This window comes from Pholis gunnellus (genome assembly GCF_910591455.1).
Source record: "Pholis gunnellus genome assembly, chromosome: 14".
Lineage (NCBI taxonomy): Eukaryota > Metazoa > Chordata > Actinopteri > Perciformes > Pholidae > Pholis > Pholis gunnellus.
Window position 1 is genome coordinate 18,600,661 of NC_136541.1, and position 15,361 is coordinate 18,616,021.

The window sequence follows — 15,361 nt, forward strand, 5'->3', positions numbered from 1 at the left end:
CTGATAAGGATGTCGATTGTTTTCAAAATATATATATATCACAGCAAATATATAGTGTTCTGCAGAAATGTTATCAGGATTTAGCATTAGAAAATGATTTTCTAGGGGGGAAAAGGAACTGCATACAAAGTATGCCGACAATGTAGTTTTGTTACACTTGAGGGACTTCATTCAAACAGGGACGTGCGGTCAGGGGAGGCAGAGCCTCACCTGCCAAAGTAAAAAACAAATAATGATAAAATAAAATAAATAATATTTCTCTACTGATCTGTGCTATAAATGTAATTTCTATATGATTTCAATCATTTGTATAGTCAAACTCGCTGAAATTGCTCATGTCCTGTTCAAAGAGAGAGGAGACACGCGAGACGAGATGTGCCTCATCTCAGATTGGCAATCCCTCACAAATTGGGTTGAGCGCGTGCCTTTTGCTTTCTCATTGTTTGTCACCACTGTAATATTTGTTGACACTTGTATTATATGTCCTTTCTTTCCATAGAATAGGTCATGTATTTCATGTAGAAGTAGAACATATTCAGTCTTGCTGATCTGACAGAAACCGCAGTGAAGAAGCGCAGAGGAGAGGCAAACAGTACCTCTGCCTCACTGAAGGGGGCGCGCGAGAGCCCACGGGTCGGGTTCATGCTTGTAGTTCCGTTACTCTTCTTCTACACTTCTCCTCTTCTTCTTATATTTTGCTTTGACCGCAAACATTGAAGATTAAATATCTAAGCTTTAACAATTCTCAAAAAACAGGGAAATATGACCTAATCAACAGCAATTCAACGTCGGACAGGTAAAGTAATCTTTTATGCGTTTGTTGTTCTCTTTATAAATCCGTGGTTGTTACACAGATTATTGCGGGATCTCGCGATTTTTGCGGGTGGCACCCGCGAGCGTTCTGCTTCTGAAACACAGGTTGTGTACCCTAGCTGTGTGTAAATAATGCTGATATGAAACATGAAAAACAACCAGTAGTCAATGTGCAAGCTGCCAATTGAATGGTGATGTAAGCTGCTCTATTGGGTTCATATATTTGTAAATCTGACTCTGAAAGAATCAGTGCCTCAACAGCCACGAACCTCACCGCACGTCACTGCATTCAAATGACTTACAAGGAAGAAACCTGGTCCCACCAGTAGCCCCACTCTGTATGTGTGTTCTTATAACTAAGACAATGAGTCAACAGATACTCTGGGAATAATAACGTGAACTAGTTACACATACTATAGGACAGAGAGTACAGTAGAAGAGTGCACATTCCTGCAGATCCCACCACGAGATTATGTATCACATAGCAGGGAAGTTACTGCACGTGCAGCACACAGTGTTTGGTCGGTTTAACATTTTCATTTATGGTAGTATTACAGCTGCGAATCCGCACAGACGTCATAACCTCAGCCTCTCTATCAAAAATACAGAATATGAAACAAACACCTTTTTTTTTTTTTTAACACTGCTAATCCTCCGTTTCTACTGTGCACACACGAGCCCTACAATAGGCACGGTAATTGGTGTATTTTTAGGAAGACTATAGCGCCATCGTGTGTGAAACGTGAGATAAACCAAAGACCAGTTCCGGCACTCACAATAAGATAGTTCCCTGATGTTTTTGGGCCTGTCGTTATGCATAAACTGATGTAATACTATACCACAACAGCCTACAACTGTGCCAACATCGGAATAATATGTTCTTAACAAGCAAGTAGAGTAATAGCAGGTGGGTCAAACACGACACCTACTGTTGTGTTTCACTCATTTAACGAAATAGTTGACGCCGAAACGCCTTCGGTAGCTCACTAAACAGACACATCTCTAATAGTTCACTCTCTGCTTCGTCTGGCGTCTTCTCGCGATATTACGACACGAGACTACAGCGCCTTGATAAACTTATAAATAACATTGGTCACATTGTAGCTCGCGGCACTAGTCACTGATATAATAACAGCAGAGGTGACATTTGACTACCGATACGTTTCCTTGTCGGTTTCCTCGGAAGAGCTATAATTGAGATCCAGCGCTGTCTGTGGAATAAGGTTAGTGTCTTTTATTCAATTCTTTAGATTTAAAGTCCACAATCTGTGTTGAGTAACAGTAAAGCCTCTGATTAGCATTCTTTAGAAAGTGATAAAATCGTCACTTTATCCTCAAAGGTATCTTATCTTAACAAGAATATTTAGGCAAATGTAAAAAATAAGTGAGTTAATATGTCATAAGAACGAGACAGTTTAGTTTGAGCGCCAAACACAAGTTTTAGTTTTTCACATTGTATTAGAAACAGATGTTTCTGGTTGTATCATTACATAGTCATAGTCCGGAGCGTCACAACTAATAATACACTTGTATGTTGCATTATCCTCCTTTAACGTTCAGCAATAGCACTGCTATGGCATTTTAAAGTATGTTTATGTGACCTGGGCAAAGTTTACCTTTGTTCATGATCAGTAACTTAATCACTGACAAATCACTGACATCATGATAAGGCAGCTGTCGACTGCACATGCGCAATGCTGAAGAACAGTGACTGGACCAAAATGAGTTGTGCAAGAAAGGAAAAAAAAAATAGCTCCTCTAGATTTTAAGTGAACTCTGGACAGTTTCCCAGTTGACCTCAGATGATCTGTAACTGAACTCATTTCTTATCTTACGTGGTGTTTCTTCCTCCCACAGAGAGAATGTCCTTGTCTGGCTGGGTGTGTGTAGTAACAGGGGCCTCCAGAGGCATCGGCCGGGGAATAGCTCTCCAGCTGTCTGAGGCAGGGGCCACCGTCTACATCACAGGGCGCCAGGAGACCGCTCTGAAAGAGACCGCTGCACAGGTGACGGTTGGAGCTTGACTTTCTTACAAGGGCTGCATCGGACAGTGGTATATAGTGAAGGATGTCAGTGTCTCTCACCGACAATGGTGCAATACATTTGTGTTCTGTAGGCTCAGCCGAGGTCCCGACGACTTCGAAAGCGCTGCACCTGAAAAGTTTTGCCGTTTCCTGCAGTGTTGTTTTGTGTGTTTCGAGTCCGTTTGTCTCTATGGTTCGCGGCTGACGCGTTTGTTCTCAACACAGGTGAAGGAGCGGGGGGGAAACTGTGTGCCGGTTGTCTGCGATTCCACGAAAGACAAAGACATCGAAGACCTGTTTGAACGGATCAAGCGTGAGCAGAATGGCCGACTGGACATCCTGGTGAACAACGCCTATGCTGGAGTCCAGGTAGATTACACTGCACCGACACACTACTACAACAACACTACTCCAGCTCGCACTTGAGTTACTTGTTGAACACTTAACGCGGAGTAAAGCAGCGTGAATGTAATGGAACGACATTAAAGAGCACCAAGCTTAAACTTTAGACTGCGTGTCTTCTAAAACATGATTTGTTATTCCAGGCCATCTTCCAGAACATGGGGATCAAGTTCTGGGAAACCGATCCGACCATTTGGGATTCCATCAACAACACAGGCCTCAGGTATGCTTTTTTGCTTAGTCATGTCTGATAAGTCGACCGAGTCACCTCCTTGTGACTAGTGCTGGTTTTCCAGACGTCAGCTGTTACTCATGTGGCGTCTTAACTGGAAATTCACGCATTATTCATTTGCACTGTATTACAGGTATTCTACAAGCGAGTGGATAAGAATGATTTGACTGATTTCCATTTTTATTTATCTGGCAGGGGCCACTATTTCTTCTCAGTTTACGCGTCCCGGATGATGGTGGCTCAAGGTCAGGGCCTGATAGTCACAATTTCATCTATGGGGGGTCTGCGGTATCTCTTCAATGTGCCGTATGGCGTTGGCAAAGCTGCAGTAAGTCCCTAATTTAGTCCCAGATTTGTGCTATCAAAAGCCAAATACATTAAAGTACATGTGCTGTATAATTACATCAGACAGTGTCATAAAAACCTGTTTTGTTTTGTGGTGTGTTTCCAGTGTGACAGGCTGGCAGCAGACATGGCCGTTGAGCTTAAAAGCAGGGGCGTGGCTTCTGTCAGTCTGTGGCCGGGAGCGGTACAAACCGAGTTGATATCTCAGTTGGTTTTGGAGAAGGAGACACCACAGGGTGTAGATCCCAAGGTAGACTCTTCTAACAGCAAATCCTTATCCCCGGTAGCTATTTCAGTTTTTTTTGTTGCTCAATCTGTTTTCTTTTGCTCAGTTCAAAGAAGTCTTTGCCAACGGGGAATCCACAGAAGTGAGTGGGATGTGCATTGTCAACCTGGCAAAAGGTAGGACTACCTCTTTAATTATTGCTGAGGAGCATTTACTGGTTCAACTCTTATTCTTGTTCATTTGCAAACTCAGCATACTTTCTCTTTCTACTTAAAAGATAAACATCTGATGTCTGTGACGGGGAAAGTACTAATGACCTGTGACCTGGCAAGGCGCTATGGCATAAAAGACATTGATGGTAAGTTTACATCGGCTGCCTATGTCATTGGTTTTTTCACTTACTATTATGTACGGTCACGTGGTCCTAATGTCTTGTTCGTCTGTGTATTTCCAGGACGGAGTGTAGCTGATTACACGTCTCTGAAATTCCTCCTGACTCAGGTCCCGTATCTCTCCTGGCTGTCAGCTGTTGTCCCTTCATTCCTACGCCTGCCACGCTTTATGCTCTCTCTGGCTAACAGCCGCTTCTAAACGTGTCCTACATCAGCACTGACGTGGCATACTATCAGACCGTCTGTCCACTATATGGTCCACATTCTAGCTAAACATTTAGTTGCCATGTTTCGGATAAAATCCATCAAGCCAATAGGTGACAATGTGCACTGACTAACAATATCTTTTGAAGGAGTATAATTGAAACTGATGTGTGTTTTTAAAATATATATATATATATATATATATATATATATACTATATATTCCTACTTTGTTAATGAAGACAGTTCTATGAAGTTAGAGGTGAACATGAAGGAACATGGATTTAACATTAACACTATTATCTGTGAGTGAAGCCGCACAATGTGAACATGATCTGAATGTATTATGATTATCACATGTTCTGTATTTTCTTAAGCAGTATACAAAATCTATTTACAAATGAAACATTTAAATGCTTCTGTATTTTTCACTAATTTGTAGCCTTGTTGTATGTCTATTTAATGAATATACATTCCCAACACTACTACTACTACCACTACTACAGTATTTGACCGGCTATGTAATAACTGGTTAAATAAAGAAACGTTAACTCGCTGCTGTTTTCACTTCTCATTCTTTTATGCAAAATAACAAAGCATCTTCAGACTGATAGAAACAGATGCGTCTTCAATAAAAGAGGGTTGGCTCTCTTGTAGAAAGATTAATATTTATATCTTGTCTATTACATTATTTAGCACTAACAATGAATTATCATTGCTACCTCTGACTCATATATATATATATATACCACTAAAATACAGCTGAATTGTTTTCAGTGAGAGGACATCGTGTCTGAAGCTGATCTGAATTCAGCATATTGCTCAAAGACACAGTATCACTGGAACACTGTTGGTTGTTTGCGTCCATCTTGTTTAAAATACAAAGAGGAATTGAACAGGCTGTAAACTTGTTCTTGGGTTTATCCGTACGTCTGAACCGCTCCGTGTCTTCATTTAGATATTTCAGGAATTGGTACACGGCCATAGTCATGGTTATAGAAATGAGGTCAAGTCCCAAAGCTCAGATTAAAATGCTTTGAATTATTTGCATTTTTTGGATATTGTATTGATTGAATTAAATGTTGAATTAATGGTTTAGTTTGATTTTCTGTAAGTTGTTTCTCAACTTGAATACCACCTTATTTGTTTAGTTAGTTAGTTGGCTCAAAAATAGTATCTTTCTATGAAATACCCCGATGGGTAGATGTTTGAGATGTTTAACATAACTTCTCCCGTTTTTCTAAAACACAGTGTCCTCGGTGGCCTGGACTGATCAGAAGCTTTATAATGTGGTCTTCGGGGAGGCTAGAAGCAGAGTTCCTGTAAGTAAAATATAAATGTTGTTTTCTGCTTTGAATTAGGCCAGCAAGAGTTAAAGCAGCGTTTCTATTTAACAAGACGATGCTTCTCGTTTTAAATCCTAGAGGGTGTTTGTGGGCCTGGTGTGGTGGGGACTGGTGGGTGGGTGGGTGACGTGAAACGTGTTTAGCCCACTACCCTCGGATTTATTATACAGGCGCCTCCTCCCGCCAATCCACGGCCTGCTCTCCCAGACTGGCACACCCACCCCGCCGTCACTGTGTGGGAGAGTCGGTTGGGCCTTGTGGGCTTCCTGGTCCTCGGCTCCGCCTCGCCTCGATCTGACCGGACGGCGAAAACACTTCTCAGTTAAAGAACAAAAGCAACAACGGATGGACCGAGGAGGGCGAAGTAACGGCGACTCAGATTCCGACCTGAATCTCGCGGATTGAGATATTTGTTCCCTACACGGGGAAAGGACGAAGCCGACGACTGAACTCCTTCGAAAAGGCGACAAACTTGGTCGCCTCGCATCTTTGTATCGTGACCGTAATCCATCGAGGCGCTCGATAAAGAAGACAAGGGTCAAACCGACAGACGGACGGTATTGTGTCCGTGCTCTTCCTCGAAACTTCGGCCATAAAAGGCGGAGTGGCGGAGGGCTAAGTCCCGGTCTCCCTTTGTTTTCTTCACGCTTTTGACGGACCTTCGGGGATAACGGGGTAAACCAGCGTTTTGGTAAGTTTATTTGTATGTTTCACTGAAGCGTGTCTGGCGGTGAAGTGCGCCTGTGCAGTGTGAAGCGTTTTAGTTAGTACGCCATAAAGGAGGAGGAGGGGGGGTCGGAGACACTGGGCTGCTATTGTGGTTGGCTCCGAAAGCAACTTTTATAGCTTTTTGTCACACTAAAACAAAAGAATACAGCGTATTAACTCGTACAGTGCATCGAAGTAACACATCCTACGTCACCGCACGATCTCATCCCGTCGGTTTAGTGTGTCACGAATGACTAATACTCTGGTTTCATAATTGTTTGGTAATGTTTTTGGGACACTTAAACATTTCTAGCGTGGCTCAAGAGACCTTAGTCGTTTCCTAACCTTACTTAAATGTGCAATGTTTCTTCTGCTGACCCAAATAAAGTACACTACTCCTCCTAAGGGAAGGGGGGGTTACTTGAAAGACACTGCTCAATGAAGAGTCACAAACAGCATATTAATATAGTCGTGTAATAACTGCAATGGGAGTAAAATCCTTGTATTTAGCCTTATAACTACTAAACCTGTGATGGGTTGATGTGTTGGTTTAACACCTGTTGCTAAAGCACACATTTACTTTTAGTTAAGGGCTTACAGGGCCTAGACTTGGACTTGAGGGTGACTAATGCAACTCATTTTCTCCTTCCACAGGTCTCTGTTGTGGTATCTGCCTTTGTGAAGAGGCTACACTCATCTTTAGGGACTGAGGATCTGGGAGTGGAACAAAGCCGGACTGGGAAAGGGTGAGAAAGTAGACCGTGATGGATTTCTCATGGATCCCCATTCCCCGCGCACCCACCCTTTGCGACCGATCCCCCCACTCACACAAAACAAAAGTCAGTCACCACACTCTGGGGGGAGGGGAACCCAGTCTGGACAGAGTATACGACTAGTTTCACTGGGAGTTCAGAATAAGGAGTGTGAAGTATGGGGGTGGGGGAGGGGAAACAGCTGTCAGATAATTGACTTTGAATAAGAACTGAAAGTTCTTTTAACATCATAGTTTGTACTCTTGGCTGTACTCGTCGGGGATCTTATCAGTGTTTGGCAGCAGAGACAAGTAGGAAAACGGCAACTAAATCTATTTCTTTTATTTCTTTTCTAGGTGAAAGAGCCTATTTTGATACCCCAGATGGCGACCTACAGTGAACACAATGGCAGAAATGGACTACTTATGAGCATGAAGGGGCATTTTGAAGGAAAACTAACAAAGACAGAATGTGAAGGGAAACTCGAAGCTAAGCGCTCCTCCAAGGATTTGCGCCACTCAGCTGACGGCAACGTGAGCGGCGTGGCTAGTTTCACCACCAACCACAACTCTGTTGTGTGCCTGCCTCTAGTATCAGAGGGACTGAAGTTGGTATGGACGCAGTCGGATCAAACCCGTGAACTGGACACGATCTCAGAGCTGACCCAAGCTTTTAACTTATTTCCATACCCATCGTCTCGTGAGGTTAGCACCCTGGCTCGGGTATGTGCCTTGCCACTGGACAAAGTTAAGGTGTGGTTTATGGTGCAGAGAATTAAATACGGCATCAGCTGGTCCTCAGAGGAGATAGAGGAGACACGGCGAAAGCTTGCAGTGCCTGAGCTTTGTGACGATGCTACTGAAACCAACGAAGAAGCCGAGACGAAGAGCAAGAGTGAAAGTAGTGATGACTTGGTAATTGAGGAGAAGGATAACAACCAGGTAGAGGCTGTTCCCTCCAGCCCCCCAAAGAAGAAACTAAAGTGCGAGTCACCAGATTCCTATAAACCAGCCAAACCCACAGCCCCGTGTTTCAGCTCCACCCTCCCACCCCCTCAGGATTCATACTTCTACCGCCCACCAGCAGAAACGCCAGCAAGCACAGCGGCCGATGTCTCCCTCGACCTTTCGGAGTCGCCTTCGCGACAGCATCGCCACGGGCGCTACAAAAAGTCTAAAGCTCAGCTCGCTGCCCTTCGAAAGAGCTTTCTGAGAGAGAACTGGCCTGCGGAGGCAGAGCTCAGACGCTTGCAGGAAGAAACCGGACTGAGTCGTAACGACATTCGCAAGTGGTTCAGTGACAGTCGGTACCAGCTCAGGGTGGGCCGAGGGAGCCTCGCCGCAGCCCAGAACTACTCGCAACACACTGGAGCTAAACAAGAACAACAAATCCAACCTCTCCCACTTATTACACAAAAGACCAGTCAACTAAACGGGGTGAAGGGCCAGGAGGCAGCCCGTAGCAATGGGATTAGAAATTCACATTTCTTCCAGACCTTTTTGTCCAATAGCCTGGAAGCATTCGGGGACAGGGTCCTTGAGGCAGAGGGGTATGACGGTATGGAGGAGCTTTCTGGCGACGGGGACAGTTTGAAAGACGAGGAACAAAGTGAAGAGCTGCCCCTGCAGCTGACCAAGACCTGCAAGATTGAGCCAGATGTTCCACAGGAACCATCGGGTGTATTAAAAACCTCTCCCTGCTCTTCCCCCTCTGGCAGCCCACCACCGACTGCCTCGCCTAATAAACCGCTCTCAAACAACATCAGCACATCAAAGAAGTCAGCCCACTCAGCCAAAGCCAGTCCCTCACAAACACCGTTGCGTGTCTCAAAGGCTCCCTCATCCACATCCACATCCCCTGCCCTCACTCCGGCTGGGCGACCAAGAAAGACCAAGGAGCAGCTGGACGTGTTGAAGCAGCACTTCTTACGCTGCCAGTGGCCCAAGAGCGAAGATTACACTGAACTTGTTAAGCTTACAAATTTACCCCGGGCCGATGTTATTCAGTGGTTTGGGGACACGCGGTATGCCGTTAAAAATGGCCAGCTGCGCTGGGTGAAGGGGGTCCGCGACCAGTTCCTGGCAGAACTTGCAGCCCAGCAAAGCAGCAGTGGTTTGACTAACGGAGGTGGCTCCGGGACCTCTACCCGGGCCGGGGGCCGCAAACGAAAGTCTCAAGCCAATGCAACAAGTGCAAGTGCAGATTCCCCTGATATCCAGCCTCTGGTGACGTATTACCTTGCAACAGGCTCACTACATGAAAGAGACCTTGACTCTCTATGCAAGAAATCTAAAATGAGCTACCAGCAAGTGCGAGATTGGTTTGCAGGTCAGGATGTTGGGGGTACTGAACAAAAACTGATTGTTGCCGATTAAGACCCCGGAACCAGACTCAAGAACATTTTTTTTTTTTTTAGGTTGGTGGAGTGCTGCTCGCATCCTTTGCACCAACGAGCATAGTTGTTACTTTGGTTTAAATTGCTTTAATTTCGCAGGTTTGTAACATCCGGTCTTCCCAGCACAAGCCCAAAAAAGGTTTGTTTTTTTATACATATGCTGCATTTCCTGCTTATCCTAATATATATTTTGGACTTGAATTATAATTGTGTTGCTGTAAATAGGACAGTAACGTGTACACTGGTTTGTTTTTTTTTGTTTTTTTGAGCTTATGTTTGTTTAGATATCTCTACTATTTTTAGTATGCTATTGTAGCAGTATAATTTAAACAGGTTGTACTCGTAGTACCTGACTAAAGCAGACAAGTAACTGTTCCAGAAAGATGTCTCTGTTGATGAATTTGTTGACTGATCACTGTGTGTAATCATTCCTTTACAGCCAATAATTCCTTGTCATGAAAAGCACACTGGACATGTACACTTTAAATTGACATCCTGCACTTTGGTTTTAGAGCCTGCTGTCATATTCATTAAATCCAATTATTTTACAAAACATTAGTTTTTGATCCCTTAACACTGAAACCTATTATCATGAACCATCTGATTCTACTAAAGCATATTTCTGAAACACATTCCCAGATTCTCCTTTAGACGCTCTGCTGTAAGACTTGATTCACTAGGATAATGGTACCAAGTGAGCAGCATTCACATCAACGGCACACAGATGTCAGAATTGCCAACTTCAATTCTGATTTGCACTCATTAATTCAGTCAGTATTTGTATATCTATTTTGTCTTAATAGCTATAGTGACTTGATGGTTTATAATCTAGAAAAACTAGACGAAATAACGGATGGTGGGGTCCACGTACTGTATAAGTAGCAAATGGTTTGAATCCAAAGAAAACATACATTTCTAATAACTCAAATTATGAATTGTAGCACAAACATTACGCATTCAGGTCATCCGTTCAGAAAACCCCACATTTTAAAGTACATCTTAGTAGACTTAGGGGGGGGGGGGGGGGGCGAAGTGGGTTCAGTTCATTAGGAAAGTCTGGATAAGCGTTAGATGAGCAGAATGTTGATAAAGCAGCGTCCAGCGCTGTGTTCTGTCATTCTTTTAGTAATGAAACGTTAATGCAAGTGTCATGCTGTGGGGAGATGTCCATAATGCTTAGTGTCTTCCTTTGCAGATGTCTTCCATGTATGAAAAAAAAAATCCTTTATTTGCACAATTGTGTCACTGGAAACCAGTAAAGGATTTGTCTTTCTAATCCTGTGTGCAAGCCATGTTTTTTTTGTGTGTGTGCTGTAATGACTGCGACTGGTTCGGACAGATCACATTTATTTTTTCATTATATGTAAATTCTCTGCAGAAACGGTGGTAATATAAATTGTTGCTAAAGAAATGTATTGTCAGGAAAAAATGGAGGGCCATTAGTCAACCAATGATCAATAACCCAATTGGCAGATCAATTCATCAACAGAGGAAGCGCACGCTAACAACATCCGTGTAAACCGAACGATTTCAAGTACTTTACATTAAATCATTGGTGCCAAATGCTAATGGGTTAACACAAATTAAACAAACATATGGCTACACACTCCTTAACTGATACAATGGTTAGGGGCCATTTAATTAATGTCTGGGTGAATGTATTGATAATCCATTCATAAACTGGAAAACAGGTGTCTGACGCTGAGTTCTGAGGATGACACAAATAGACTGACTCAGCGATTGCGCGAGAACATTTTCCCATCGAGATGAATGTTTCATGGCACGTTAATTGGAAAGGGTTTCTTACCTTGTAGGAGTTCTAAAGGATGTGGGTGTTCCTATTTAAAACCGGTGAAAGGATCTTGATTAAAGATAGAATATGCATAACTTATCCATTTAATCACAGAACCTCTGGTCGAGCTACAGAAGTGTCTTTGCAACAACACTCACTGTGAACGTATTCAGGGAGAGAACTGTGGCTGGAAATAGAGGTCGCTGATCCAGGTGTCTGACAAAAACAATAGGAGTACAGATTTAAAGTTCATCGTTGAATATTTGACTAGTACTGATGAGGACCTGGGTATAAATGTGTAATGAGTGTAAAAATCTATTTTTGACCACGGACATTGTAGTCTGACAAAAACACTCTTGATCTTGAACGACTCAATATCCTGTTGCTGGTCTCTTGGGCACCAGGCTCATAATTATGAGACTATAATCCATCATAAGAATGTGAATTTCCATTTTCAATGGAATTAGCGGTGATTCATGTTTATGAAAATCAAACTGGCTCCCTCTGCACACGTCACTTCCATTTTGTCTTGAGCAGATTTAAAACACATCTTACAAAAACTCTGAAGCTATTAATTAAGGCATTTTCCTACACATTGATTTAACCTGCACGTTGCTCTTACTTACTAGCCCCTCCCTGAGGTTTCAACCTCATTTCATATTCTTCATCAGTGGATGGAGTTGTCATGGAGATAGCATCTCCTTAACCGTAGAGCAAACTCCATTCGCTGAGCAAGACACAGCTCATGAAACGCTTGGGTAACAGCTATTTAGTTGATGTCACACTGTCATTATGTCGACACGGGTCTTTAAGAGTTGCACAATAATCTAAGAACAGATGTATATGTATTTCCTTCAGTATTTATTTCCACTAAACATTACAATGTAACTCTGAGACTTACTGTGAGGGAGGACAGACTGGGACCTCGGTCTCCGGCAAACGCGTGAGACTCTGCTGAGCCAAAGTAACTGAGACACAGACAACATGTTTGAGCATAGAAAGCAATCCTTTCATTAGGTGTCGATACACAACGATGTTGCAAATACAGAATGAAATCCATCAGAGCATGGAGTACGTACCTCATGGTTCTTGAACGAGGGGTAACTGATAAAAAGAGAACATGCACACGTTCATCAACTTGAATCAGAACATTTTAAATGGACCACCAACACCAAAAACATGAACTAACGATTCAACTTAAAGCACAGGGTTTACCTGGAGAGGTGACAGCCACAGGGAGGGACATCCGTTGAGTTCTAAATATGAGACAAGTTAAAAGTTGTAATACTGGAGAGTTTGTGATTAAACAGGGTAGTCCTGAAAGGGAAATTTGGTTTTACCCATTTGTATGAAACTGTCCTGGAGAAACCTGTGGCAAACACAAAAGTGTGCAAGGTAAATTAAATATGTAACTTATTACCTCAGCGCTGGCATTTTTGGCAAAATTTACTTTTTCTATGTTAGACGTTTGGAACACTTACCCTCCGCTGAGAAAGTGGCTTTTTCAAATCAGCAGTCTCTCTTTTCAACTCTGAAAGCTGCTTTTTTAACTCAGCGTTCTCTCTTTTCAGCTCAGAGAGTTGCCTTGTGATGACAGAAGTGGGAAGAATAGCGTTGCAATTATTTACACGGCCACAAAGGAACAACAACAACAACCGACATGGAAATCACCTGTAACCCTGCTCAGTGACTTCCTTCAGACGCCGTTCCAGTTCAACAGACTTATGCTTGAAGTGCGCCGTGACTCTCTCCGTCTGTGTCCGCTGAAACAGTGCAATCTGAGGAGCACGAAGACCTCACTATCAAATGTTCTTTCAGTGAAAATAAAAACATCATGTGATTCAACTTTGGCTTTTGGATTAAAGCTCAGGGATTCCCAAATGATGCTGACCATTTAGGATGCTTTTAATCTAGTCAAATATCCCTCTAACTGAAGCAGTCTCTTGTTGTGAGTCACTCACCGATTACTAATTGACTGGCTGCTCTGACATTTAAAGTCCCTGTATAGCAATTACAATAACAGCAGAGAGGGAGCCTGGGTGGCCGCTGCGCAGCAGAGACAGACCTGTGAAATGTGCTCCAGCCGTGACTGGATGAGCTTCACGGGGTCCTTGAAAAACACCTTTTCCTGTGGCTTCATCTGAAACAAAAATAATAGTGCGAATATAATAAGCTGGCTATGCAAAATAAGGTGATCAGACAGTATCCTGCCGTGGAGATGTCAAACCCACCAACCTCATCTGTGATGGGCAAGTAACTGCAGCTGGCCCCACACACACTGCACTGCTCTGCGGGGAAAGACAGAATCACAAGAACCATAACTAGCCGGCAACTGTCTAATTTGAGCAATGGCGTTAAAGTTACTACAAGGAACTCTCATTTTGTGTCAATTTTTACTGTCCATTTGGACGAAAGTGGTAGTGTTTCTAAGCACCAGGTTCTCTTCAGAAAACCTCTAATTCGATTGCAGCAGGGTCTGGCAGTCTGCCCTGCTCAGTCCTGGTTCTGGTTCTCCCGTGCCTCCCTTCCCTCCAGCAGGCCCAGGAATACAGCCTGGGTCTCCGGCAGCGTGTTGTCGGTGTTTACTTCCAGCAATCGCTGATGGTCTTGTTTACTTATGTGGGTCATTTAGGGGCATCGGTAGTAATGAGGAGACCGTTTCACAACCAGTTAAAAGTTGCTGACAGTAACTTTGAATAATAATGGAAGCAAATTGACTTTGTGGATATAAACGTCTCACTAGATTGAATGCATGCTTCACAGCAGATGTGGCCACAGCTGGACACAGCAAACCTCGACCCTCTCCTAGTGAAGCACTGGTTACAGTGGAACCAGTCCATGTTCAGTCCTGTGGGGTTCCTCCTCTGCAAACACATGATACACAAATGTGAATATGTAACATGAAATATTACAGTATATGACCATAAGCATGTGGTCACGCATTTTTATGTTCTTTTAGTATTGGGACCCTTTCCCTTTTCAACATGACAATATCCCCCAGCACGATAAAGAAATGGTTTACCCAGTCTGGTGTGGAAGAACCTGACTGGCCTGTACAGAGCCTTGACCTTATCTCATACAACACATTTGAGACAAAGTGGAACCAGGCCTTAGCACCCAACATCAGTCCCCCACGTCTCAACACTCCAGTCTCCCCAGACTAGTGGAAACTACTGGCAATATATTAGCAAGAATGCACATGGTTTTTTAAAGGCATGTTCAAAAGGTTATCATATTATGTACCATTGTGTAGATACCTTTTAATATCAAGTCTTTTTGTGACTTTTTTTTAAAGTTAACACAATATAAATTCATCGCATACTCATGCAAAAAGTTAGCAATAGCTTAACCATTTTAGCATTAGGCTAGAGTATTTTGCAAAGACACAACCTCCACACACACACACACACCAGTACAGTTAGGTACAGTTGTCTAACGTGAAGACAAAGCTAGCTAATGTTATCCACAATGCTAAGAGGTTATGCTATAGCCCCTTTTCACAGCAGTCATTCTGACTTGTCATAGCAAGATAAACAGGTGTAATTCATTAAATTAATTGCAGTCCCATTCCATTTATTGTGTCACAGCCATTCCAGTGAGCCAGCATGCACATGTCCGTCCTGACAAGCCTAATGGAACAGGGCCATAATTATTTTATAGTATTACATAATTACTCACACCTGTGTTTACCCTGCAATGACACCTCAAAATGGCTGCTGTGAAAAGAGCCT

General features: G+C 43.1%; 3 protein-coding genes across 4 annotated transcripts; 2 read left to right on the forward strand and 1 right to left on the reverse strand.

The window, feature by feature from the left end:
* The first annotated feature begins 1,909 nt into the window (after positions 1–1,909).
* Positions 1,910–5,193, forward strand: dhrs1 (dehydrogenase/reductase (SDR family) member 1). Its single transcript, XM_079173739.1, has 9 exons — positions 1,910–2,036; positions 2,671–2,819; positions 3,063–3,206; positions 3,383–3,462; positions 3,667–3,799; positions 3,923–4,066; positions 4,149–4,218; positions 4,320–4,400; positions 4,497–5,193. Exons 2-9 carry the CDS (start codon positions 2,676–2,678, stop codon positions 4,631–4,633), a joined length of 933 nt encoding a protein of 310 aa, XP_079029865.1. The 5' UTR covers positions 1,910–2,036; positions 2,671–2,675; the 3' UTR covers positions 4,634–5,193.
* A 1,124-nt stretch (positions 5,194–6,317) lies between these two features.
* On the forward strand, positions 6,318–10,831 carry homeza (homeobox and leucine zipper encoding a). Of its 2 annotated transcripts, none has more exons than XM_079173633.1 (3): positions 6,318–6,674; positions 7,346–7,530; positions 7,800–10,831. In XM_079173633.1, the coding sequence occupies exons 2-3, from the start codon at positions 7,456–7,458 to the stop codon at positions 9,816–9,818; spliced, it is 2,094 nt and encodes a 697-aa protein (XP_079029759.1). In that variant the 5' UTR covers positions 6,318–6,674; positions 7,346–7,455; the 3' UTR covers positions 9,819–10,831. The 2 variants fall into 2 exon arrangements, with proteins under 2 accessions (XP_079029759.1, XP_079029760.1); XM_079173634.1 differs by having other exon boundaries at positions 7,346–7,437.
* Positions 10,832–11,479: 648 nt separating this feature from the next.
* Positions 11,480–14,479, reverse strand: LOC306706109 (E3 ubiquitin-protein ligase RNF212B-like; the record flags this gene model as incomplete). The annotated part of the gene is made up of 12 exons (XM_079173018.1): positions 14,371–14,479; positions 13,866–13,918; positions 13,696–13,770; positions 13,302–13,408; positions 13,112–13,214; positions 12,971–12,999; positions 12,846–12,886; positions 12,710–12,734; positions 12,532–12,598; positions 11,789–11,846; positions 11,646–11,676; positions 11,480–11,546 (listed from the first exon to the last, which is right to left on the reverse strand). The coding sequence occupies exons 1-12, from the start codon at positions 14,468–14,470 to the stop codon at positions 11,480–11,482; spliced, it is 756 nt and encodes a 251-aa protein (XP_079029144.1). The 5' UTR covers positions 14,471–14,479.
* Between the last annotated feature and the right edge of the window lie 882 nt (positions 14,480–15,361).